General features: G+C 48.1%; 1 protein-coding gene across 4 annotated transcripts in view; it reads left to right on the forward strand.

The window, feature by feature from the left end:
* The window catches only part of SUSD6 (sushi domain containing 6), a 90480-nt gene that overhangs the window by 26360 nt on the left and 37851 nt on the right, over positions 1 to 26269 (forward strand). For 2 of the 4 annotated variants that reach the window (XM_001926947.5, XM_013978303.2), the window contains exon 2: positions 15961 to 16163. In XM_001926947.5, the coding sequence (XP_001926982.1) occupies positions 16043 to 16163 (121 nt within the window). In that variant the 5' untranslated portion in view covers positions 15961 to 16042. Of the gene's footprint in view, positions 1 to 10004; positions 13204 to 15588; positions 15808 to 15960; positions 16164 to 26269 lie in introns of those variants that run through there. The other 2 variants (XM_021099405.1, XM_021099404.1) reach the window with 2 other exon arrangements.

Here is a 26269-nt window from a genome sequence, read left to right on the forward strand (position 1 = left end):
CGTCTTAGGCACTTATGCAGTGGTATTTTGAAAACGGGGTTGTCTCAGAGTTACAAAGAAAGCATAAAAAACAGATGGGGCCCCGGTTTTCCTGGGACCTTGTAGTTAGTTTATAATTTAGTGGGGAGACCAGACCAGCCAGTGCCTGGGACAGATAAATGCCCTTTACCCCTGGAGGGTAGAGCCCCAGCCTGGACTCGGAAGAGTGAGGTGCCACCCAGGGTGCTTAATGAGGAGGAGGTTGTGCTACCCTGGGCTGGATCGCATAGCTAAAAATGGAATACCACCCAGCCACCTCTGAGTTATTCTTACCTACTTCTCAAGGAGCGTGCTCTCATTTTCCAAAAAAAAAAAAAAAAAAAATTTCATCTGAATCTGTAAAGGCCAGTCAGCCATATTAATCAATAGCTGTGTCGTTGAAGGGAGAGAGGCCCCCTCCCTCTGGTGGGGCTAACTCAATCCTTAATGAGATTTACGATTTATTTCCTACTTGGTTTTCTTCTGCTATGCGATGAATCCTCTGATAGACCTTTCTTGTCTATTTGCCAGTGTGTTGTGTTGTCTACATCAGAGCTGTAATCTCTCATGTTCTGAGTACATAGTTATAAAACATGGGTAAATGCCCCTTTGTATGAGCCTGAGATGGTCTTTAACCCCTTTTTATTCTTCATAGGATACTGTACTTGCAAATGATTCTAAGACCACTGAGCTTCCATCCTGTGCTCACTGCAGGCCTCCCTGAAAAATCTTACTGCGGAGCACAAAAAATGATGGGAACTTAACTGGTGTCAGACTGGTCCTTAACTGGTCCTTAACTGGTGTCAGATTGATTTTTTTCTCCCAATACTTTAAACATGATGCTCCATTGCCTCGTGGGCTGCATTGTTTATAACAGTAGACTTGCTAGAATTCTTTGTTCCTCTCCTACTCTCTCATGGCTGCTCTTAATATTTTCTCTCTAATGCTAATTTTCATCATTTTGACTGTGATGTGCCTTGTATTTTCTTTTTGCGCTTCTTCTTCTTGGAGTTTGATGAGCTTCTTGAATCTATGAGTTTATAGTTTTCATCAGATTTGGAAAATTTTCAGTCATTATTTTTTAAAAAATTGTGCCTACCCATGCACCCTCCTCATGCTCCAGTTACACACCTGTTAGGCTGCTCGATATTGTCACCCTGATGACTGATGTTTCTGTGTGTATCACTTTGGGTAATTTCTGTTGTTAGGTTTTCAAGTTCACTAATTTTTTTTTTTTCCTTTTGCAGGGTCTAATCTGTTAACCCCATCCTGTATATTTTTCATTTCAGATATTTGTATTTACCCCTCTACAAATTCAATTTGTCTTCTTTATGCCTTGCATAGCTCTCCTCATCATGCTCACGCCTTCCTCTTTTCTCTTGAACGCGTAGAGTTTATTTGTCATAGAGATAAGAACATCCCTGTCCACTAATTCTGTCATCTGTGTCATTTCTAAGTCTGTTTCTGTTGTTTGATTGTTCTCATCATGTGACCATATGTCATGGTCATATTTTTCTGACTCTTTGCAGGCCTGTTAATTTTTTTTTTCTTTTTTGGTCACACCCACGGCATATGGAAGTTCTTGGGCCAGGGTTCAAATCCGAGCCACAGCTGCAGCCTACGCCACAGCTGCTGCAACACCAGATCCTTAACCCACTGTGCTGGGCTGGGAATCGAATCCACGCCACCACAGAGACAATGTCAGGTATTTAACCTGCTGCACCACAGCGGAAACTCCTCTTTGCATGCTTGTTAATTTTTGAGTTGAAGCCATAGTCGCACATTGTTGGGTGCTGGAACTTTTGTATTCCTTTAAATACTTTTTGGCTTTGTTCTCAGGAGCAATTCAGTTAATAATTAGAATTGGTTTGATGCTTTCAGGCCTTGCTTCTCAGCTTTGTAGAGTGGGTCCAAGCCAGCTTTTAGTCTAGGGCTAGGATAGCCCCACTTCTGAGGCCAAACCCTTCTGAAGATTCCTTCCAGTGCCTCGTGATTAGATTTTTCCACTTTGGCCAGTGGGAACCTGTAAATTTCTGGCTCTCTGAGCTCTGGGAGAAAAGCTGCCTCCTTCCCTGTGGTTCTTCCCTCAGCCTTGCTAGTTTCTGCAAACATATGATGGATCAGGACTCAACCTCTGCAAGTCTCTGGAGTTTTTTCTCTCTATAGCTCCCTCCTTTTGGTTACTTTGCCCTACATGTTCCAGGCATCTTGGCATCCCCAAATTCCCAACTCTGTCTCTTCAGCCCAGTGGAATTGTTGAATGCTTTCAGCTTTGCTATCCCTACTCTGTGGCCCGAAGATGCCTTAGGGAGTTAGATGGGGCACTAGTAGGGCTCACTCTATTTCTTTCTCTTTTCTCAAGGATCACTGCCCTTTGCTGCTGTTGTTGAATATCTGAAAAACATTATTTCATGCATCATATCTTTTTTAGTTGTTAAGAAAGGTGAGTAAATCTAGACCCTGTTATTCCATTAGACTTCTCAGACCAATTTTTAACCTTGAATGTCTTTGTCTGCCTATGTTTACTTGCTGAATGGATCCATTGAGACAAATTTTATTGGGAATTCAAGCAGGTTCATGTCAGTTTGTCATTTATTGAATACCTACATTGTCCAAAAGAAAAGCATGGTGTAGTGTCACGCTGTACATGGTATAATCTGTAACTGTACCTGTGATCTAATGCTATGCTTTCTAGCAGAACCCTGGGTGTGTGCTTCCAGGAGTTATCCTGGCATGAACGTACACATATACGTACTCTTGGAGCTCTTTCCTGTACCTCCAGACCATCATCCCATTGTACCTGGGTAACTAATTGAATAGGCACAATTCGATGAGCAAATAGCAGGTGCTCAGCTGCCTGCCCATTTAAGGCCCTGACAGTCCTGTGGGGGGAGAGGAGGAATGCTGAATTTCTATGTGCAGTGGCCCTTCCATCTTAACCTGGTTTCACTCCGTGCCAAATACTATATTAAACTCTTTAAAAATGTGTGAATCACGAACTCTTCACAATTCTATGAAATAGGTATGTCTACCCTAATTTTATATACGACAAAGCAGAGGCTCGCTGCAGGTCAAGCAGAACACCCCGCACCCCTCAGAAGCAAGAGGCAGAATTAGGATTTGAATTACCTTTTGTATGACTCTAAAAGCCACATGGTAATTGATTCTGTAAATAGCTTTTATTTCCCTCTTCTGGCTGCCATTTACATTCCTGTTTTGTCTTTGACACTTTGGCTGTGTGTTCCCATGTGTTTTTACTTTCCGCCTCATTGTAGTTATTTGTGTTACCTGTCTGCTGGGGAGCCCAGTAGATTGTAAACTCTTTAAAGTTGTGACCTCCCCCCCCATCTTTGTACCATACATGGAATCTAGCATGAGTAGATGTCCATTATATGTGTTGAATGAAGTCTGTAAGTTCCTTAGGAAAGGTTTGTGTTGGGAATTAGTCCAGATACCTTGTCTGGAGGGAGATATCAGATTCCCTCATTAATTTATGATGTTTCTTTCTCTCTCTCTTTTTTTTAGGGCCGCAACGGTGGCTTATGGAAGTTCCCAGGCTAGGGGTTGAATCGGAGCTGCAGCTGCCCGTTTACGGCACAGCCACAGCAACACCAGATCCGAGCCACATCTGTGACCTACACCACAGCTCACAGCAACACCAGATCCTTAACCCACTGACTGGGGCCAGGGATCGAACCATGTCCTCATGGATACTGGTTTGTTACCGCTGAGCCACAATGGGAACTGCTGATGTTCCTTTCTCATCTGCCATGTTTATCACAATCCCTCTTAACATCTTCTAGAATAATCCCTGGATTTTATGAAGTTCTTCATTTGCTACCTCTGCCTGAACTTTGACTAATTTGATTATTTTTGAGCCTGTGTTTGGAGATCTAAGGGAATATTCCTTCTTGTGGATTAATCGGATTTCTTTCTTCCCCAGGCCTGATGGAGAGAGCTGGAGGTGTGGCTGGAGCTAGAACTAGAGGGACGCTATACCTAGAGGGGGTCATGTAAGGGCAGAGGTGGGGCTGGGGCGTGGGACTAATCATGGGGGAAGGAACAGTAGTAGGCAGGCTCCCGCGTTTCATTTTTGCTTGAAGCCTCATAGTCCAGCCTTGACAGCTGACAGGAAGTTTGGGCAAGTTGTGAGGAGGAGAACAGGAAGAGTCATGGTTTGGTTGTAAATTAGGAGGCATCTCAGAACTTACACAAGGTGGAGAGCATGTGGAGCCAGAAGACAGTGTCTTGTTTGCTCTGAATGTTCAGGGGACTCTCCATGGGGTTGGGGGTGTCTCTGAGCTCTCTGGGAAGTTCTCTGGGACTGTTAAGCTTCAGCAGATGGAGGTGAAGAACATGCTCCTAGGATCCTGAACCTGACCCAGAAGCTCCAGGGAAAATACTCAGGTGACATTGGAGTGGAAAGGAGGGAAATAGCAGAAACTGAGACCATATTTATGGAGAATTTTCAGGCCTGAGAGACACTGGGAAAGGCCATTTCTCTGGCCCTGCCACTAGGTTGACCACTTGTCCTGAATCCTACAGAAGAAGTAGGCGTTTTGGAAGAGGGGTGATGGCATGGAGAGCCTTTTGCTTTTGTTGGAGATTAAGGAAGCAGGCAGGTCTTAAATATTCATCTCCAGCGTCTCCTTAGCATTGGCCAAATCATAGTATGTAGGAGTGTCAGCTCAGGGGACACTCCATGGGGTTGGGGGTGTCTCTGAGCTGTCTGGGAAGTTCCAGAAGCTTTAACTCAAATCCTTGGGTTAACCGAGAAGGTACAACTTATACACATTCCTCCTAGCCATCATCTAGTCTGTCTTCTCCCTTCTTTTCCAGTTCCTTCCTTCCCCCCTGCCAAAGTTTTGCCCTTATTGTGTCTGCTTTCTCACTTTGAATTCATGTTAAATTCAGCCTGATCTGGCCTCACCAGTATAGTCAAATTGTTCTTGCTGAGATCACTAGTGATAGCCCAGTGGCGTTATTTTAGTCTTCATTTACTGGACCTTTGCTGCATCTGCCATTCCTCCTCACATCCTCCTTGCATCCCTCCCTTGACAGCTGTGATGCACAGGCTCCTGCTCTCCTTGTGCTTTTTAGGGTGCCTTCCCTGGTCTCCCCTTCCTCGATGTGCCTGTTTGGAAAGTTACGTGTTCTCCCGAGGATTCTGTCTTGAGTCTCTTCTCACTCAACTCTCTCACCCGGGTGAGGTCATCTATTTCACATGATTTGAACCCTCATGTACAGGCTGATAACTCCAGGGCTGTATCCCAAGCTTGGAGCACTTTGCAGAGCTTCATCCTCATTTCTGATTTACCTGCTCGATCTTTCTACTTGGATATCCTTTAAGCACCTGTAATTCAGCCCGTCTGAGAATAACCTGAGTTACATTCATCACATTCTTCACCAAGGCCTGCCGTCCATCTTGTTCTTTTCCTCCTCCGGTACCTTCAGCCTTTCACCCAGTCACAGGCCAAAAACCTAGGCATTACCTTTTATTGCTCTCACTCATCTCAAGCCGGTTCATTTTTGGCGCTTCTACAACCTTTGGCACATTGTGGATGCTGAGTGAATAAGAGAAAACGTTTTTTAAATTTCATCTGATTTTAGTTACAGTTTAGCACTTTGGCCTTGATAAAGCCAAACACCTCTGATTTCACTCTAATTTGGGGACAAGGACATTTGATTTTTGACCACATTCAAATGATATTAAGGAAAAGGCACTTTTTTTGGGTTCAAAACAGGAATACTTTGCGGGGGGATTAGTCATTATTAGAAGTGGGTGGATTGGCCACCTGCTCTCTTGTAGGGCTCTCCAAGGAGCTGCTCCTAGTTAAAGATGAAGTGGGTGAAATTGGATTGTGCTGGTGCAGGAGGGCGTTTGTCCTTCATGCACAGGGCAATAGAGGCAGTGTGTTCGGGGTGAACTTGCTGTGTGCTGTGGCTTCATTGCAAGTAATAGGTAAGACTTCTCCCCTGGGGAGAGTGACCTGCCCCCTTTAGCTCATTGATGGGTTTCCTTAGTTGTATTTTCTAACATAAACATTGAGGATGCGTTTGTAACTGTCATGCTTCCCCAAGTTGACCTCCCTTTCTTTCTATCTAATGCCCTTAAAAAAAAAGGAAAGAAAAGAGAGAAGGAAGAAAAGGAGACGATGACTTGAAGAGTTACAGGATTTTGGAGCCAGAGATGCTCTTTAAGCAGTGGTCATCTAGCTCAACCCTTATATTTTCAGATGATGGTGACGGTAATGATGGCTGGAAATAACTATAACACTTAGCATTTTTGGTGACTTACTATGCTAAGTGCTTTACATGTATTTCCCGTATGATACTTGTGGTAGCCTTGGGAGGTAGCTACTATTAGTGCTATTTTTATAGATAAGGAAACTGAGGTCCAGAAAGATTGGATAACTATATTCGGGTTAAGAGGATGCTGAGCAGCTATTTGTGCAAAGAGATGAAGCGTCTTGCTTAGTCAAGGTCAAGTTTTCTGGTTAGAGGCAGAACATGAGCAGACTCCAAGTCTCCTGACCTTGAGCTCAGGGAGCCTGTATTTTTGTTTTCACCTGGAAATTTATTCTCGCTGGTCATTTTTGTCTCATTTCTCGTTCAGCCCCTTTTAATTTCAGTGAAACCGAATGAAGCAGAGGAAAGAGTGGTTTAGAGTTGGGGTTTTGGGTGAGTTTTTACAGTTTATTTTTAAATAGGCAGCCTTCCCAGACCGACTGGGAATGTAGCAGAAGGCCTGAGAACCAGGAAGTGACACAGACCTGTTTATACCATCCCACTTGTGGGCCTTTGGAAAGCAGTCCACAGAGATGGTAAAAAGTAAACATAACTGCTTTAGCCAGTTCTCTTGGGTTTGCTATTTTTGACCTGGAGGAGGTGTTTCCTGCACAGCTATGAGTGAGTACATATTTGAAAACCTAAATCTAGCACCTAAACATCCCCATGAATGAAGGTAGATAGATATTTATTTCTTGCTGCCGACAGCAGCATTCAGAGGGTCTTGACAGACAAAATTATCGCTATTTATTTCTCCTCTCTCCCTCTGCCATCCTCTTGGTGAATTGTTCTTCCTCTTCTTTTTCTTCCTTTGTAATTAGCACTATTCATGCAACGCTGTCCAGAGAGCTCACCAAATCTGTGTACAGTCTTCAAGGTCCAGCTCAAAGCTTTCTCTTTGACTGCCCCCCCACCTCCCAACCAGAAGCCTTCATTCTTAATTTCCTCTGTGTTCTCACGCCACTTTTTAAAATTAAAAACAAAACCTAGTAACAGTTTCACAGCGTTGTATAGATAAACATGCAGTTCCTCTCACTAGATTGTGAATTCCTTGAGAGTAGGAGCTGTGTCCCACTTCATCTCTCTGTTCACCCAAGCCTTGCACTGAAGACAGCCAGTAAATATTTGCTGAATTGCAGTATAGTCACTGCAAACACAGAGCCCTAAGAAATCAGATTTAGCAAATCAGCTTCCCAGAGTGTATTTGCCAAGTGGGCATTGAAGCCTGCTCCACTCGGCTCTGATGGGAACCAAGCAGAGGGGTGTGATGACACATAGATGTATCTCTGGGCTCCAGGAACCAATTTCAGTCACTTCTGCCAAGCATCTGTTTTGCTACCTGGCAAAACTTTAGGACTTATGTACCCATTTCCCCTCATGTTTTATATCTGCTGCTACTGTGCCATCTTGTATTTCCTACAGGAGTTATATATACCTTTGGGTTTATCTTTTTTTCTCTTTCAGTGAACAAGTAAATGTTGAGCACTTTGGGGCATAGACAGAGGCAGAGTTGGTTGTCTCTGTAGGCATTTACTACCTGCAGTAAATGCAGCATTCAGCAGTTAAGTCACTGTGAGCAGGCCTTGGGGAAGGATACGATGGGTTCTCCCAGTCTTCCAGGCAGTGATACTCTGGGTTCAGAAGAGCCTGTCATACTTGTGGGCTCAACTGATGAGTCTTCCCAGAGGAGATGCAAATAAGCTTGACCTTGTATTTGGAAAAAAGAGCAGGGAGCCCTTTGCAGTAGGAAAGCAGGAGGAGGGAAGACTTCGAGGTCCCTTCAGTTCCATGTATCTGTAAAGTGAGGGTAGTGGCACCTATATAATGAGGTAGTGAGTGTATGTATGTGCATGTGTGTATGTGTCTCAGACATGTAAGCTCTGTGTCCTTATCCTTTGCTACAATATATTCGGGCTAGAAAACCTAGGTTCCCTGAGACACAAATAACATTTCAGTATATTTACATACAAGATTATTAACATTGAGGGGAGGGAATGTTAAGTTCCTTAAAAGAAATATTTTTAGCACTTTATGGGCGAGACTTTTGGAGGTTCGCTTGAACTCACTGGCTCTTCTTTTATCTAAACTAACTTTGTGTTTTGAGCCTATTCTCAGGGCATACATTTCCAGCCCAGCTGAAGTGGTGACCTTTGGCAGTCTGGTGGGGGCTCAGTCACAGGCTGTTAGAGCAGGAAGGGGCCTTCGCCAGCACTAATTTGTGGGCCCAGTATTCCACACACTGGAGTTCCCGTTGTGGCTCAGGGGCTAATGAACCCGACTAGTATCCATGAGGATGTGGGTTCAATCCCTGGCCTCACTCAGTGGGTTAAGGATCTGGCATTGCTATGAGCTGTGGTGTAGATCGCAGACGTGCTCTTGGACCTGGTGCTGCTGTGGCTGTGATGTAGGCCCGAAGCTACAGCTCTAATTTGACCCCTAGCCTGGGAACTTCCATATACCGCATGTGTGGCCCTAAAAAGACAAAAAGACCAAAAAAAAAAAAAAAAAATCCACACACTGTCCTGAGCCTTTAGATTCATCTTTATTTCTACCTCATGACAACCCAGTGAGGTGGCTGTTACTTAACCTAGTTTATAGATGGGAACTGAAACTAACTTACCCTGGACCACCCAACTGAGACCATCCAAGCAGACCAGAGATGCTGGCCCAGGTCGCCAGGATCTTTCCATAGATCCAGCCTTCCTGAGAGAGATGCATTTGAATTGTTTCGTTTTACTGATGAGGAAAGAGAGGCTCAGAGAGGCGAAGTGATTTGTCCTAGTTCAGCCCGTCTGTCTAAAGAAGTAGTTTCCTGCCTTCGGAGCCAGAAATTTATGGCCTGAGCCAAGTTCCTGCTCACAGGCACTCCGCCTTCTCTCTCCTTTTTTCTGTCCTGTCTTGAGACTGTCTTGTTTTCTTCTCTTCTGTCCTTCTCTTCTGCCTTTTCTCTTTCGACTCCTATTGCCTTGTGTGTGTGTGTGTGTGTGTGTGCACACGCGTGTGCAGAAGCTTTTGTTGTTGTTGTTAGATGTTTGTTATTTTTGGAAAGCACTTTAGGAACACTATGTACAGATGGCCTATACAAATGTGCTGATGGATTGATTAAGCTCTAAATGGGAAAGTGGAGTCTCCTGAGTTTGCTGCAGTGCAGAGGGAGGTGGATGCTGGGATAGGTTGGGGGAGCTGCAGGGGGAGAGGACCGCTCACGAGGAATAGAGGATGGATTTAACATTTCTTCCTTCTAGTGGGACCTTTTGTTGACATATGTTTTCAAAGGAAATACTTCTGGGCTCCTCCTCTTCCCTAGAAGACATTCCAGATTCCTTAGAGCTGAAGGGACAATTGGGGATCATCCAGACCCGTCCCCTGAGGACCAGGAGGCGTGATAGACTTGCCTGAGGCCAACCCACCATTGAGGGGTGGAGCCGGGACTCAGGGCTGTCTCCTGCATTCAGGTCCATGCTACAGTCATCCTGCTGCTAGGTTCTAGGAAAGAGATGTTGGAGACTGTAGAAGGTTTAGGGTGTCTGCTGGTATTCTTGCTGTCTGCAGCGTGAGGAGCAGGGCAGGGGAAGGTGTGAGACCGAGAAGAGGCAGTGAGCATTTCCAGACAGACAAGACACCTCCCCTACCCTGGCTTAGGTGGCTTCTGAGAAAAGCTGAGGGTTAGCTTTGTGGTTTGTAGCAGGTCAGTTTGAAGACAGATTTGATATTTGGGTCCTTTGGGCTTTGGAGAGGGAGATGAAAAGGAAATGGATAAAGTAACATTATGGCTGTCAAGGATCTCCAAAGTCCAGCAGACAACCTTGTGCCTGTAGAAGCTGTCAGAAGTTAGTGGCACAAGAGAAGGGGGCGATACAGAGGTTGTTAGCAGGATTGGAAGGAGCTGTTTATCTCCAGGGAGGAAAAGAGTAAACTGAAGGCACCTAGAAGTCATGTCATTTGGTCGTTTGGAGGCGGGGGAGTGGGAGGCATTAAGATCTGATAAACATTTTTGTATGTTTTGCAGCTGTGGCTCAGCCAGTTTAGGGTGAGTGGGAGAGAAGAAGAGGGGGGACCTCGCAGGGGGAGGTAAGGGAGGGCACCCCTTCTCTTGCTAAACCCTCTGGGGAGCTTTGGACCTCACAGTTAGCGCTTCTTATCTTCACAGGCTAGGACGTCATGGTTGACTTCTGTTCCGACTTCATGAACTGTTCCTTTGTCTCCCCCTGGTCACCTGGCGGTATCGGGCTTGGTGACGATGGCTAATCAAAGGAACTAATGCTTATTCTAGAGTTTCCAGACTAGTCTGAGGCAAGGAAAGGATTTATGTTGGCTTTACCTGTCCAGGTCCCTCTCATGACTCATGGAGAGATGGCTGTGGTTTAGGGAATAATCTGTCCTGAATATTCTGTGTGAACCGAGGCTGAGCTCATGGAGCTGTAGAGAAACCCACCTCACCCCTGGGAGCCAAGCTTGGCCCGGGCAGGACCCTCTGCCTCCACAGAGGAGAGCTCCGAAGAGTGTGACACGACCGTGACACGACTGTGACGTTCCCCATCGCAGGGATAGGCCCCAGGGCGACCAGGCCTGTGGGTTGTGGAGATCCGGCTCTGGCGCTGTCTAGGGGACCGGGGGCCCTGGCTGCTTCACGCCTGGCCCTGCCAGTGCTGCTGCCTCCCTAGGCTGGGAGTCATTTTTCAAGGTGACTCTAAGGATATCGTTAATCTGAGCAGGCTCTTTGGTTAATCTGGAAGCATCTATGGCAACAGCAAGCAAGCAAACTATGTGAACTTTGAGCTTGAGTTACAGGTTGTTTTCAGCACCAGAAGCCTGCCATGCCTGTCATCGTTTTTACGAGCAGCTTCTCAGGTCGCCCTCTGCCGTCTCGGCTTGTCGGCTCAGACTGGAAATAGAAGGACCTGAGCCTTATGGGTTTCCAGAGCAGTCCCTTACATTTTGTCCCCCTGGAGCCTCACAGGAGCTGGTGAGAGAATTCAAAGGAAGCAGCAGCTCCATTTTGCAGATGCTGAACCAGAGGCAGAGACGAGGGAAGTTCCTGCCCAAGTTCAGAGTCTTCCTCTTGGAGGCCCGTTCTGGACAGGAGACGAGTGTTCCTAACGTCACCCTCAGCAGAGCACAGTCACTCAGCTTTTGATGTTTTGGATTCACAGAGCGGGGAGAGGCCAGATTCTCACCCTAAGGGGCTGACAGTAGCTCACGGGGGTCTCCTTTTACCACAGGCTGTCAGCGTGGCAGCCTCAGTCCCAGGAAGGAAGATGAGAAGGGAGAAGGCAGATCTTCCATGACTCCCCCTCACCTGGTGTTTTGGAAGGGAAAGCTGGCTGCTGGGGGAGGAGACGGTTATGCAAAGAGAAGCACGTGGCTAAGAGAGAGACCCCAGAGCCCGTCTGTGAAAATGGGAGCCAGAGAACCTTCAGGACCAGCTGGTGGTTGGTGGCAGCTGGTAACGCCAGGCCGTCTCCTGTCTCCTCAGCTCTGGTTTAGATGCTGTACGCCTTGCGAGGATGGCTGGGCACAGGCTGGGAAAGTGAGGCGTGTTACTTCCAGCTTCCCCTTTAATCATAATTTTTCCCTGGTTTTGTTTGCTTGTTTGTTTGTTTTTTAATTGTGGCAAAATACACATAAAACAAAATCCACCATCTTAACCATTTTTAAGAGTAGTATTAAGTACATTCATAATGTTAAGCCGCCATCACCACCATCCGTCTCCGTAACCCTTCATCTGGCAGAACTGAAACTCTATACCCATTAAACAGCAGTTCCCCATTCCTCCCTCCCGCCAGCCCCTGACAGCCACTGCTCTACCTTCTGTCTCTAAATCGTACGTTTTTGGTTTTTTTTAAATCAGGGGAAGTGGTCACCAGCATACCAAAGGAATACTGAAGTGAAATTTTTTTTCTTTTTTTTTTTAGTCTTTTGCTTGTGTTTCTCTAGGGATAATGAATACCAAGTCGTAGTTTGTTCTAAGTGTTTTTCTTTTTACTTGATCTAAATCCACAATTCAAGGACTGATGTTATTTTTTTTTTTTAATTCAGTTTTCAAAGCCGATCCTTTCTTTGAATGATTAGATATAGTGAGACCCTTTCTCCACGGGAGCTGGGTTTTCCCACTTTGGGCGATAACCCTGGGGTGGTGGGGATTCACTTTTCCCTGTACTGTTTCCGAAGCACTAGCCCTTGGCTCAGCCATGTGTGTGAGCTTTCCATGACTACCCTCTGTTCATCTTTTCTCCGCAGAGCCCGCATTCCCGCCACTCAATCTTTGTTCTGCACTTGGTCAGGTCTTAGGCTTCATGATGGAGTTGGTCCCTTGGCCCAGGTAGCTGCTTTAAGTGGTAAGGTGGGAACCAGCTGTTTCCTTCTCATAAGTGTGCGTCTCTCCCTGGTTCCATACTGGCTCCTCCCATGAGTATTCACGAGCTTGGCAGACATTTGCTGCCTGCCTGTCAGGTGCCAGGCCCTGTGCCGACTCTTGAAGGTTCCAAGTTGAGTAATTCACCGGTACCTGCCTTCAAGGAACTTGGAACCTAATAGGGTGAGACAGATAAACAGATGAAATAACCTGCTAGGGTGCGATCAGAGCAGGGTGCTCAGGGCACTTGAGAGTAAGAAAGGGGTCAGTTCTGCTGGCGATGGGCGTGGTGTGACGTGTCAAAAAAGAATTCCTCCAGGACGTGACCCTTGAGCTGAGCCTTGAAGCTGACTGTGTTCCTGCAGAGGGAGCAGTCAGGTTTATTGGAGTGTCGATCAGTCTGTTGAGGGAGGACATAGGTTGCCAGCAGGAAGGCCTTGCTGTGTTACTTTTATTCTGTGTTTTATCCATTGGTGTGAATAGGCAAGGCAGACACAAGGTACAGCACTCAAGGACGCTGAAGGGAGTACACACACTGAAAGGTGAGTTTTCTTCCCTGTTAATACCAGTCCTCCCTCCCTGATGGTACTTGGTAGCTACCAGTTTCTTGTGCATCAATTCCAGAGAGAGATTTTCAGTGTGTACAGGGGTGTGAGTGTGTTTAAAAACACATGCATACACACAAACGGTTTTCCTCACATAGGAACTTTGGAAGCCATTCCATAGTAGTACAGACTGAGCCCCCAGTTCTTTTTAAACCACTGCATGTTATTCTGTTATATGGGTGTGTGGTCAGTTATTTCACTCAGTCCCCTTTCAGTATGTTTCCAGTATAAATAATGCACTGAATATCCTGCGTGTGTATCATTGAATACATGTGATTCCTCAAGACAGATTATAGCAACAGAATCGATGGGTCAGAGAATATGAGCATTTGGGGGACAGATATTGTCACATTGTCCTCTAGAGAGCTCTATATACCGTATTATAAAATACTAAATGTAAGGGTCTTTACCGCATGGTAACCACCCCCGCCCCATGCCAGTCCTCCAAAATCCTTGCCAGAGTGATCTTCCTAAATGAATTTGGTGTTATAACTTTCCTATTTATAATCCTTGTAAGCGCTGCATGGTTTTCTGGATAGAGTTTTAACTTAGTCTAGCCCCTGCCTCTAACATCTACCAGGAGTGCTCTGTCCCCACTGCTCCGATCCACTTGAACTTGGCGTCTCCAGTTCCTTTTCCACTAGGCACATCCTTGAGCAGTCTGTTTGGCATCACCTCTTCTGCGTGATCTTTCCTGATCCCCTCCACTTGTCCGCCAAACACTGAACGCCACCCTCACCTGGCCTTGTGCGTTCATTGCAGAGGTATTTGTTGTGCACGTGCTGTGACGTGGCACCAGCAGGTGTCATCCTCAATAAGCCACTGGTTTTTGCCTCGAGGGGATGATGACTGCCTGGTCGGGTTACCTGCTGTGGCTGCATGTACACCATTGCTGCCTGGCTGGTGGCCCTGGGCACATCCTTTAACACTTTGGACCTTAGTTTTGGCATCCGTCAAAAGAGGAGGTGAAGCCTGGTGACCTCCAAGATCCCTGGTGCTCAGATCTTCTTAATAATCAGGACGGCAATAGCAGCTGGTGTTTTCTGAGGTCTTGCAAAGTACCAGGCACTGTGTCAGGCACTTTGTGATCCTAATCCTTACATCAACACTATGAAGATGGTGTAGTGCATTCCTATTGCTGTTTGCAGTAACTCTCTTCAGAAGGGTTGCATAGCCCTGTCTCCATTTTACAGATGAGAAGACTGAGGCCAAGAGAGTAATTTGGCTACAAGGTCATAAAAGAGGAAACAGATTTGAATTCTGGCATTCTGACCCTATCATTCTTAGCGACATAAATGTTGACACATTCCACACATTTACACACCCATGGTTTTGGGTACTGTTTTGGGTCACTCACAGACTCCCCCACCAGACCTCTCCATGAACCATGCCTGTTCTCTAGCTGTAAAGGCTCAAGGTGGAGTCTGGGTAAAAGCTGGGGACGGAAGACTGCTAGTCATAACTATTTGGTGGTAGTGGAAAAGGACCTAGTGGCTAGCTCTGCTCTCAACCCCCTGGCTCATATTCATTGAAGACCCTCATAGATGGTTTTACTTTGGACTGAGATCATTCCTATTGCTGTTTGCAGTAACTCTCTTCAGAAGGGTTGCATAGCCCTGCGTCCAGCCTTCATACATGGGTTAAAATCAGGTCTGGGTGACATCCCCGGCCAAGTCTCAGGGACCTCCTTTATTAGGGTTGCAGATGGCAGGCTCCCGTACCCGTTTCCATAAAGCCTTAGTGGAGAAGGAGGTGTGTATGGAATTTAAAACGAAAGTGTAACCTTATTAATTGGAATACCTGTTATAAACTAGAATAAGTGAAATCAAATGCGTTAACTAAAATACAGTAGGCCTATATCATGATATATTGTCATTCCTTCTACTTCTCTGAAGACAAGTAGAAAAAAATCCTTAAAAGTCTTGATCCCTAGTTTTTGTTTTGTTTTGTTTTGTTTTGTTTTGTTTTGTTTTAAGATATTGATTCCTATTTTTCTGAAGTCTTTGTCTGAGCTAGAGTGGGTGGTGGGGCTGATGAACAGTTATAACCCGTTCTCCCCTCAGTCACTGTCAAGTACAGCCAACACATGTGGCCTCTGGGGTCGCAGGTGTGCTGGGTGAGCCTTGATTAATTAGTCCATTTTTGAAATTCGTGGCTGTCGAGTCAGAGCAGATCCTCAGGGCTCATCCAGCCTCTGGTGATTGAGCAGGCCAAGCCAGGGGCCCTTGGCTCCCGCTGCTGCATTCCTTCTCTAGGCGGTGCATCTCTCCCTTTAAGACACGTGTCCTCTATTTTTTTTTTTTTTACTATTTGGTTAGTTGAACTTGCTCTGAGTCCAGTGGCAAAGGCAAAGCCAGACTCTGGTGTAGCAGCTCTCTGTCAGCAGCTGTCTCTCTCATCCTCTTTGCTGGAGCCTCCAAGGCAGGCAGCAGGGCAGAGCTGTAGCAGTTTCTGAAAGCTCTGCTCAGCCTGGCCTTCTCCATCTCTGTGTCCTGCTGCAAGGATCTGGCTCCTGGATGCTGACGCTGGTGGCAGCTTGCTGTAGGCCCTGGCATTTCCCCAGGGAGGAGTTGAAAAGCCACTTGTGTGCTTGTCTCTTCTCCGGGCAGCAAAAATTCAGTTGCTAGAATTCTTTCAACTTGGCGTGTCATATGGCTTCCTTACCTTATGTCCTTGTTTTTTATTTTTTTGTAGGTGAATCTACCCTGGGCTGACTTCAGAGTTCTTACTTCTGGCTTTTAATTTTTTTTTTTTAAATAACTTGCACGGATAAAAGATGTGCCATGGCAGGATAGCACCAAAGAGCACCTCAGCGTTTGCCTCGGCCTCTGTAGGACATGGAGTCTTCCTTCGGCTGGTGATTCTCAGCACCCTCCTTGGAGACGGACTTGCCTCAGGTGAGTCCCAGCCAGCCTTCTGTGGTGGGGGGGACCGGCGGGCAGGCGGTGGGGGGCAGCCTCAACACCATCCTTTCTCCCGAAGGCTGGCAGAGGGGATTCCGTGTCTGTGCTGGAGCAGTTGCCAAGGGAGCGGAGGGTGGGGGCTTCTGTGCTGTGATAGAGCAGGGAGCCAGCCAGAGGGCTTTGTGCAGGAACCTGCTGGGGATGACATTGTCACCTCCTCCCCCAGCGGTCATCATGGGCAGGACGGAGGTGTAGAAGTCAGAGTGTGATGTGCAGGTAAGGGTGCGGGCCTTGGGCTCAAACAGCCGTGTTCAGAGCCCTGACCTTCTGCTTGCCGGCTCTGTGACCTGGAGCGAGTCTCTATCACTGTAAGCCTCAGTTCCCTCACCTGTGCTGTGATGGCAAAGTTGAGTAATTGTGACACAGACCGTGTGCCCCCCCCACCCGAGCCCCAGATATTTAGACTTTAAAATATTTGGCCCTTTATAGAAGAGGTTTGCCACCTTACCCTCAGCCCAGAATGAACGGTGCTCAATACGAGTGCACATGAGTGGAGTGGCTGTCGGAATGGGAAAGAAGGACTGGGCAGGGCTAGGACGGACTTCAGAGGCTGTGCACCTGCCCAGGGTCTCAGGGCCAGCTCGTGGCAGGGCAGGACCAGAACCTCGCCTAGTGCCTGGTGCGCTACTACCACCACCGTCCTTTTCCGGGGCTCTGCTGGGGCAGCGTCTTGGCGTGTTACTTGGCAGTGTTCGGGCAGAGCGTCTGTCTTCATGTCTGAAGGCCTTGGCCTCTTGAGCTTCATTAAACCATCCCCCCGTTCCTCCACTCTCTTTTATGGGCTTCCTCCTTCCCTCTTCCCATCCCCCACCCCATTTTCCATCTACCCACACCTTCCCAACTTTCCGTCCAGGGTCTGAAATCAATTATCAGGGACTGATGGTTCCAGACTGGCTGGATAAAGGGATTATTATTCTCCAGTATGGAAAAATATATGGCTCTAGTGTGGGCTCAGACCAGGATGGGAAAGTTGGCTGTGTCGTTTTTTATTTCCTCCCCATCTACAAAGAATCCTTCCTCCCCTGCCACCCCCACCCCCCACCCCTGCCCAGTCTTTTACTCCCCATAAAACACATGTACTGGCACAGAGCAGGGTGCAGGCAGGGGAAGGGGGTTCACCATTACTTAGATTCAGGGCACCACGTTGTGATGTTTTTCCCTCTCTCCGGAATGGCTTCTTGGGGGAGGCGCCCACACCTTGGCCTGAAACCCAGAGCACACCTGTATGGCCGTGCCTGCCATGAGCAGCTTGCCAAGCAAGCTTGCCAAGAAACCAAGACTCTCAGTCGAGGAGAGGCACTTCAGGTCAGGAAAGGTCTCCTGTTCCTCTCTCTGCATTTCTTACCTGCTCCTGTGGTTGCCCCTGAAGACTCCTTCCAGAGGTGTTTTTCAGTGGGGTGCCTGTTACGCAGTGAGCTCTTGTAGACCTTGCATATGCTCGTGTGTCCTCGCACATTCCTAACTGTGAGAATCCCACTGGGTACGGGTCAGCGAACATCCTCCGGGTGGGAGGTGGGGGGCATTTGCACAGTTTCTGGGCGTAAATACTGCCCCTAGTCTTGGTCATAATTGCTCAGGTTTAGAAGAAAAGAATCATGTGTGAAGAGGCACTTGAGAGTTCTGGGATGAAGTTCTAGGTAAAGTTACCTATGTCCTGTTCAGGGATCAATTTTCCATCCTGGTTCCTCTTATCTGCAGCTCAGGATTTGTGTTTATGACAGAGAAGGGGTTACAGAAAGCATTCAGTTCAGCTTCTCCCTTGGTCATACCTTGAGCAGAGATGTAGAGAATTATTGAAAGTTCCCTTTGTAAGAGTGGCAAAAGGGCAGTTCCCACTGTGGCTCAGCAGAAATATCCATGAGGATGCAGGTCAATCCCTGGCCTCACTCAGTGGGTTAAGGATCCAGTGTTGCAGCAAGCAGCGGTTTAGATTGCAGACGTGGCTCAGATCCAGTGTTGCTGTGGCTGGGGCTCCCATTCGAGCCCTAGGACCTGCAGTCCTAAAAAAAAAGAGTGGCCAAAGGAAGCCTATCTTATTCTTCACACTTGGTCGCCTGCAGGGGAAGACCAGATTTAAAAACAAGATCTGTGTTCATACCACGCAACTTGCCTTTCTTGGACTGGGGAAGAATTAGGATCCCAAACCGTCTTGCAGCCTCTCCCAGGTCTCTCTACCTGATCTTAAGAAACTTGCTCTATGTATGACTTTAGGTAAATCATTTGACCTCTTTGTGTCTCCTGTAAAACAGAAGTAAGATACTTAAGGGTGTTAGGTCAGTGTTACATAGACTAATAAAAATGATGGGGAGGCACTCGTCATATAACATGTGCAGTGTAATTCCTAAGTAATAATAACAAGGATGGTATGTGACCTACTGTTGAGTCATGCTGGGCAGGGGACTTCATGCAGGTGACATCTCTGCTGTCTTTGAAAAACAAAACTGGAGGAGTTCCCAGTGTGGCTTAGTGGTTAACGAACCTGACTAGCATCCATGAGGACGAGGTTCGATCCCTGGCCTCGCTCAATGGGTTAAGGATCCGGCGTTGCCGTGAGCTGTGGTGTAGGTCGAGGTGCAGATCTGGCATTGCTGTGGCTGTGGCGTAGGCTGGCAGCTGTATCTCCGATTAGAACCCTAGCCTGGGAACCTCCACATGCCTTGGGTGTGGCCCTAAAAAACAAAAAAACAAAAAAACAAACAAACAAAAAAAAACTGGAGAGGAGTTCCCATGTGGCTCAGCTGGTTAAGGATCTGGTGTTGTCACAGCAGTGGCTCGGGTTGTTGCTGTGGCATGGGTTCGATCCTTGGCCCAGGAACTTCCACATGCTGCAGGCACAGCTAAAAGAAAAAAACCCACAAAAAAACATACCCAAACTCTGGAGTCATTTATTGGGTTCGGGATGAGAGATTAGGAGGAAATGTCAAACTTGAAGAGTTGAGGAAGGATCCCCCTTTTGCCTCCCATCATCTGCTTAGTTGGGTGATCTTAACCCAGCTACCTTGCTGACTCATGTAAAAAGCTTTTAATTTTCGCTCGCTCCCTATTCTGAGCATATTTATTGAAAAAACTCGGTATCTTACTTGTTTCTGATGTTTTCCCCTTTAAGATATTGCCATGACACTCAGGGGGCCACAAGCACCTAAAGCAGGGCAGGCAGCCACTTGAGTTTCGGTGTGGCTGAGTGAGAAAGCCAGGCGGCTAGTGTTTACTGAAGACAGAAAACGTTGAGAACGAGCCTCTCAGGGGAATGGTGTGTCTTTGGCCTTTAACAGGGCTGTGGCAAAGAGCTATTGGCAGGTGGCCCTGGCTCACCTCACCATCTCTGAAAGGACCTGGAGTCAGAGATAACACACAACACACGCTGAGCTGGGAAGAGAGGACAGGTAAGGAAACAATGTGTATGGAGCATCATGTATGTGTCAGACTCAGTGGTATCACATTTTAAAGCTCTCAGAATGCCTTTGAACTGGATGGTCATGTAACTGCTTCACAAATGAGAAACTGAGGCAGAGGGAAGCTAGGTAACCTGCTCAGAGACCAACAGTTGGTAGGTGGTGAAGCTGTCGGGGTTTGTGCTCAGCCTGTCTGACCCTGTTGCCATGCTCTGCCGAGACCCATACCACGTGTGCTGCGTGGCAGGCTTCTCTGAGACCTGTTTCTTGTGGGTGCTCTATTGGGGCATTCAGATCAACCTTCAGAGGATTATTTTGATAGAGGAAGAAAGACACCGTCTGTCTTCTTCCCCGGATAAAGGGTACAGGAGTCATCCCTGGGTTGCCCTGTTTCCCTTTGTGGTTGTTTCTGTTCTCATCTACAGTGGCGCTTGGTTGTTTGGGTCCTGGTTTAGGCACACGGTTTACCAAGGCAGGTCTATTCTTGGAAGGGAACAATAGGGACCACAGCAAATTGTTTGCTAAATGAGGCTGTAGTTCCCAAAACATCCGCAGAGCATCTTCCTGTCAGCTGCAAACCCTGCTGACGACGTGATGTAATCTCTCCAGGGTGCAATTACCTGTGACTATAAAAACACTTGGGGGTTGTGGGAGGAGGCTGGGTGGGTCATTATCGAGCTTGCTGAACCCTGGCGTCATGAAAAGACGTTGAGAAATTACCCTCTGCAGGCTGATTGTTGTGCCATGTTTAGAACATTACCAGTGCGTGGCACGAACTTTGCCCCGTAACTTTCCAACAAAAGAAACCAGGAGTCTACCAAACTGAACACCTGAGTGGCTCTCTTCTGGGTTAAAGCCCTCATTAAACACAGATTACACCTACCAAACAAAAGTGCCCCATTCCCCTAGCCTTAATTGCAAGTTTAGAGGTTGTCCTTCCCTGCCTAACTTTTTCTGCAAAAGGGGGTCACACAAACAAGCTAGGATTAGCATTCAGAGTCTTTAATTATTCTCGGTAGGTTTGCGGATGAATTCTTTCACCAGCTCTTACCCCCCACTGGGAGATTCTTTCCTCGGTGTCACCCTAGCAATGGGAGCCTGCAGAGGGTGTGAGCAGCCCTCCCATCCGGGTGGCTGGTGCTGGAGTAGCTGGCTGGCTGGACTGTGGCCAGATCAGGAGTGACCTTGGCCTGCCTTGTGTTTGGTTTTGGGGCCCGGAGGGACAGCGGTGTTTATTTTTTATTTTTTGTCATTTTAGGGCCGCACCCACGGCATATGGAGGTTCCCAGGCTAGGGGTCCAGTGGGAGCTACAGCTGCTGGCCTGCACCACAGCCACAGCCACGATCCAAGCTGCATCTGTTACCTACACCACAGCTCACGGCAACACCAGATCCTTAACCCACTGAGCGAGGCCAGGGATTGAGCCTGAAACCTCATGGTTCCTAGTTGGATTCGTTAACCACTGAGCCACGATGGGAACTCCAAGGACAGTGGTGTTTAGAGACAACTTTTCCATGGTGCGGTGTGAACGGGAGGGGTGCAGGCTGCTGGTTTCCTCCGGCCCCGTTCACCTGCCTCACCTTTGGCCAACCTAAAGCCTGAGCTCTGAAGTCACTGGAAGATGAGAATGAATACTGCCTCCACTCCTCCCTACCCATATGAACCGTAAATAATCTGCCTGCCTTCGCTGTCTCTGTTTCCTTAGAAAAGGGAAGACAGTGGGTGATCCTGCTTCATAAGATTGTTGTGAGGATTAAATAAGAGAGACTGTGTGATGCACTTAGAGGATTGCCTGGCATACAGAGAAGTAATTCCCAGGCTCGAAGACCAGATTTGAGCACCACTGATGCCGGCCTACACTTCTGACAGCACGGCTGACTAGCTCAGTTTGGAAGGTGCTCCTTATTTCTTCCATGTGTCTTGGATTTTGTCGGGTTCAGTTCAGTTCATACTGAGCTAAATACGTACTGCATGAGTTCCTTGTAGTCCACAAGTCCCTACTTCTCGAATGCCACATGTTGGCATCCCACATGTGAAGACAGGTAGAAAAGAGCAGCAGTGCCCCTTTGTGATGTTGGTGCCCAGAAACCAGCGGGGTGGCCTCACAGTAAGCCCTTTCCTTCAGCGAGGCTCAGAGCTGGGGTTCCTCATGGCTGCTTTGTGTTCGGAACTTGCAGAGTTATGTTTGAAACCTTATAAAACTGAGAAGGCCAAGGGTCTGTTCTTTTAAAGACATATTTCATGTCCTTAGCACAGTGATGTGATTAAAGGATTACATTTTATTTTTATTTTTTTGTGTTGTTCGTCTTCTGGGGGCTGCACCCATGGCATTTGGAGGTTCCCAGGCTAGAGGTCGAATTGGGGCTGTAGTTGCCGGCCTACACCACAGCCATAGCAACGTGGGATCTGAGCCATGTCTGCTACCTGCACCACAGCTCAGGGCAACGCGCTGGACCCTTAACCCGCTGAATGAGGCCAGGGATCGAACCTATGTCCTCATGGATGCTTGTCAGATTCGTTTCCACTGAGCCATGATGGGAACTCCTGAAGGATTACATTTTTTAAAGGATTCCTGAACAACTCAGGGAGAATACGACATTAGACTTAAAAAAAAGAATTCTCTTCTTATCTCTCTATTCAGTAGGCCTTTTGCCTCCTCCTCCTTTCTTAGCTCTTTTTTTTTTTTTTTTTTTTTTTTTTTTTTTGGTCTTTTTGTCTTTGTTGCTATTTCTTGGGCCACTCCCTCGGCATATGGAGGTTCCCAGGCTAGGGGTCAAATCGGAGCTGTAGCCACCGGCCTACGCCAGAGCCACAGCAATGCTGGATCCGAGCCGCGTCTGCAGTCTACACCACAGCTCACGGCAACGCCGGATCGTTAACCCACTGAGCAAGGCCGGGGACCGAACCCGCAACCTCATGGTTCCTAGTCGGATTCGTTAACCACTGCACCACGACGGGAACTCCTCTTAGCTCTTATTTGACAGCCTTTCCTCTCATAAGAGCCTTTTCCTACCTGGATTCACTTGCTTCCCCAGGGACGAGGTTTTCCCCTTATTTGACTTCTTGGTTTTGCCAGTAGCCAGATCTTTTAAAAGTACACCTGTTTAATCATTCGAAATTCTGGGAAGTATTGCGGGAAAGATCAACAGATGATTCTCTTCAAGGTTTCTTCTCTGCACAGCTTTTTTTTCTTTTCAGATTCACAAAAGTATTTTTGGTGTGTTAGTCAAGGAAGGGAAATGTGTTTCAGGAAGCATGGCCAAGTACACGCAGGGTGATAAAATAATTCTGCTCTGGCCTTTGTTATTCTGAGGAACAGGCGACACTTTATGAAATACAGAGGGCGTGACGGTCCGCTCTTCATGTGTAGTGGACACGTGTCTCCCCGGGAGAGGGCGGGACCTGTGTGTCTACTGTCGCTGGCTTGAGTTCTGACAGTTTGGCCTTATTGACTCTGGCAGTGGTGGGAGGCACAAGAGAATGTCGTTGGGATTGTCACCACCAGACGGGGACTGAGTGGGCGTGGGGAGCTCCCTGTCAGTATTCGAGAGCACTGGTCTTGGCACAGCAAAGTGTGGGGGCCAACGTGAGTGGAGCCGCGGGTGTTTCTGCTTCGCAGTTGACCTCATTACGCCGGAGGCCAGATTGCAAAGGACCCGGTGGTGTCTTGAGCCAGTGCAGCTCCGCTCAGGCTCCTGATAACCATGTGTGGTGGCTCAGCATTGCTAATTAATGGCCCAGGAAGCTCGCCGGTGACGTCAGTAGGCTGTGTGGCTCTCGGCTTTATGCCCTTCACACAATAGCCCCCTTCAGTCTCTGATTTTTGAGGTCTTCCACTTGATCTTAGTTCATGTTCTTTGTTCTTGGTTTTGTAAGTGTTTGCACACAAGCCTCTTGAAAACAAAGTCCTTTGTACTTCGTTATAACCAGGCCAGTGATTGTGCTGGGGTGGGAGGAGGGGCTTTGCTTCCAGTAGGATTGTGCAGAATGACGGCCCGACCTGTATGTGAGGACAAGCAGGACTAGTGCACAGCCCTGTGCGCAGCAGCCACCTCATCTACTTCCATAGAAGGTTCTGTCCCCTCGGTTCTTGGGAGTGGAGAAGGGTGTGATCGGGTCTTCATGCCCCAGGATGCAGGCGGCGGGGCTGCTCTGAGGAGGGGGGAGCGGGACTGCAGGCTGCCCAGAGAGTTCATCCAGAGCGTGCTAACCTTCAGCCTGAGTGAGGCTCTTTGAACCCAGCGTGGGCCCCCTTAGGTGATGAGGGGGGAAAGGTAGGCTTTCAGTGCCCATGGGAGTGAAGGTCATGTGGAAGAATGCAGGTGACGACCATGCTGGCTCAGAAAATATCCTGACATTGGAGAGGCTCAGGCAAGGAGCTTGTGTGGGTTTGGCTTCCTTCCTCACCCACAGCTTCCTCTGCTTCTGTCCCTAAAGTCAAGGCTAAGAGGACTCCTACTCTGATTTCCCTGAGCAGTAGCACTTCAGACCTAGCCCCATTGTCGTTTCAGTGGTGAGATTCCTGTGGCTGGAATCCCGCCACCTCCCTTTCCTCCCATCCGTCCTTCACGTCATCCTTTGAGATCCATTTCAAAGTCACCTCTGAGACACTACCCACCCCCTTACCACTAGAATTAATGGGGGCTGAAGGAAGGAGAGTAGGCTTTGTGTGTGTTTGTTGATTGGAATTAGCAGGAGCTCCTGGTCTCAGTCCTTTCTCTTGAGACAATGTCAGGAAGTTTTTCCTATGGACAGGATTCCAATTCCTAGAATCTTGACTGTCTTTGACTATTTGAAGGCATAGGACAGCTCAGTAACAAGACTTCTGAGAACTGCAGTTTGGGGAACCTGAATCCTTTGTTCTGCAGATCATGATGCACAAACCCTAATGACCCTGGGTTGCCAGGGTTACTGTGGGACAGATTGGGCTTGGTATTTTCATAAGTGGCATCAACTCATTTAGCAACGGTGTGTTGCTCTAAGGCAAGCAGGGACTACAGCAAGAGATGGGTAAGGCCAGGGAGCACTTTCCGGGGCCAAGTTCTAGACCAGCTCTTGCTGGAAGTTATCCCATGTAGTTTGGTCCTCACAGTAGCCTGTGCAAGGAGAGCAGCCGCAGGCAGGAGACAGTACTCTCGACAAGGAGGAGTGCAGAGGTGATGGCTTAGCCTTCTGACTTATCCGCAGTTACCTGCTGAGCTCCTGCTGACTGCCGTGACCGTGCCAGCGCCAATTCTGTACCACACTTGCTGTGAGCACGGAAGTCGGCGCACCCTGCACTGGAGGTCGCATGCGGGAGGGGACTCCCGACTCAGGTGGGGAAGGCAAGTAGGGGAGTCAGATGGTGTTGTAAGGTTAACAGGCTCTTGGGCCAGGGTGGTCTGAAGCCTCGTTCTGCCACTAACATGTTGTATAATTTCAAGCAAGTTTCTCAGTGTCCCTCAGTTTTCCTCTGTGTGAGCTTAGGATAACACACCCACCGGATGGGGTGTGGTGTTCCTGTCCCCGTCGTTTATTGTGTGGCACCTCGGCCAGCGTCTTGGGGGCGGTCTTGAGGGAGGAGGGGGTGAGAGTTAGTTTTGTGTCTGCTGTGCTCACCTTGGCCCTTCCTTTGGAACTGGCCATGTCACTTCTGTTGAAACTTGGGAAGTCCAGTGCCTTCTGTCCTCTAAACTGATGGGTGTCCTACCCTGCTGGGTGAATTGAGTGCACGCCTCTGCTTTGGTGGCGTATGTTTTGAAGCTGGGGTTTCAAAAAAGAAAAATAAAGTCTAGCCTTAGCCTGAGAGTTCACAGATTGGGCTGAGCCTCTTCCAAAGCACAGTTTGCAGGGAGCACCCAGAGGGAGAAGCTGCTGCTGGTGGAGGCAGGTAGGTGCCGTTCCTGGCTGAGCTGTCAGAACGGTGGAGGAGGGTGGAGGAGGAGGAGGAGGCAGAAGCTTGGTGGTAAGAATCAAAGGGCTGAAGAAAAAACAAACACCAGTTCATGGATTAAGGGTTGAAGGAGTCTAAACAGGGACGTAAGGAGGGCTGGAGGAGGCTGTTGATTTGGGTACCAGCTGTGGAGAAGATGAGGATGAGAAGAATGGGCTCCTGTTTGCCGTGGGAACAGGAAGTGACGGGCTGAGTAAGGCTGCCCTTCCAGGGGTCACTCGGGACAGGCCCCCCATCCTTGGCCTCAGCCCAGCCAGCCTTGGGAGGCGTGTCTGACAGGATGACTTATTTCAGCCTGTCTGATTGCACCACACAGGTCCCATGTGGGTCTCTGCATCAGGAATTCCACGGCGAGGCCAGAGGGTGTGGGGAGGGAGAAGAGGGCAGAGCAGCTGGCACCTGGGTGGGCGCGTGGATTCCAGGACGTGTCATCTGGGATGCGGCCCTGAGGGCTGTCCGTGATTTGATGTGTTCGAGGTGCAGAGAAGCATTGTGACTTCCAGCGGGGTTGTGTGTTGCGTTTCGCGAGAGAGGCTTTCAGCAAAGGAACCCGTCCTCCACATCAGGCACTTGAGAAGCTTGGCATCCCTCTCCCTGGCATTCAGACATTCCGTTACCAGTAGTGGCAGACCCTGGCCCTGCAGGAATGATTAAGATTGTGAATAATGGAATTAGTGAGGTAATACATGTGAAAGTTCTGGGTAGACCATAAAAG

This window comes from Sus scrofa, chromosome 7, assembly GCF_000003025.6.
Source record: "Sus scrofa isolate TJ Tabasco breed Duroc chromosome 7, Sscrofa11.1, whole genome shotgun sequence".
Classification (NCBI taxonomy): Eukaryota; Metazoa; Chordata; class Mammalia; order Artiodactyla; family Suidae; genus Sus; species Sus scrofa.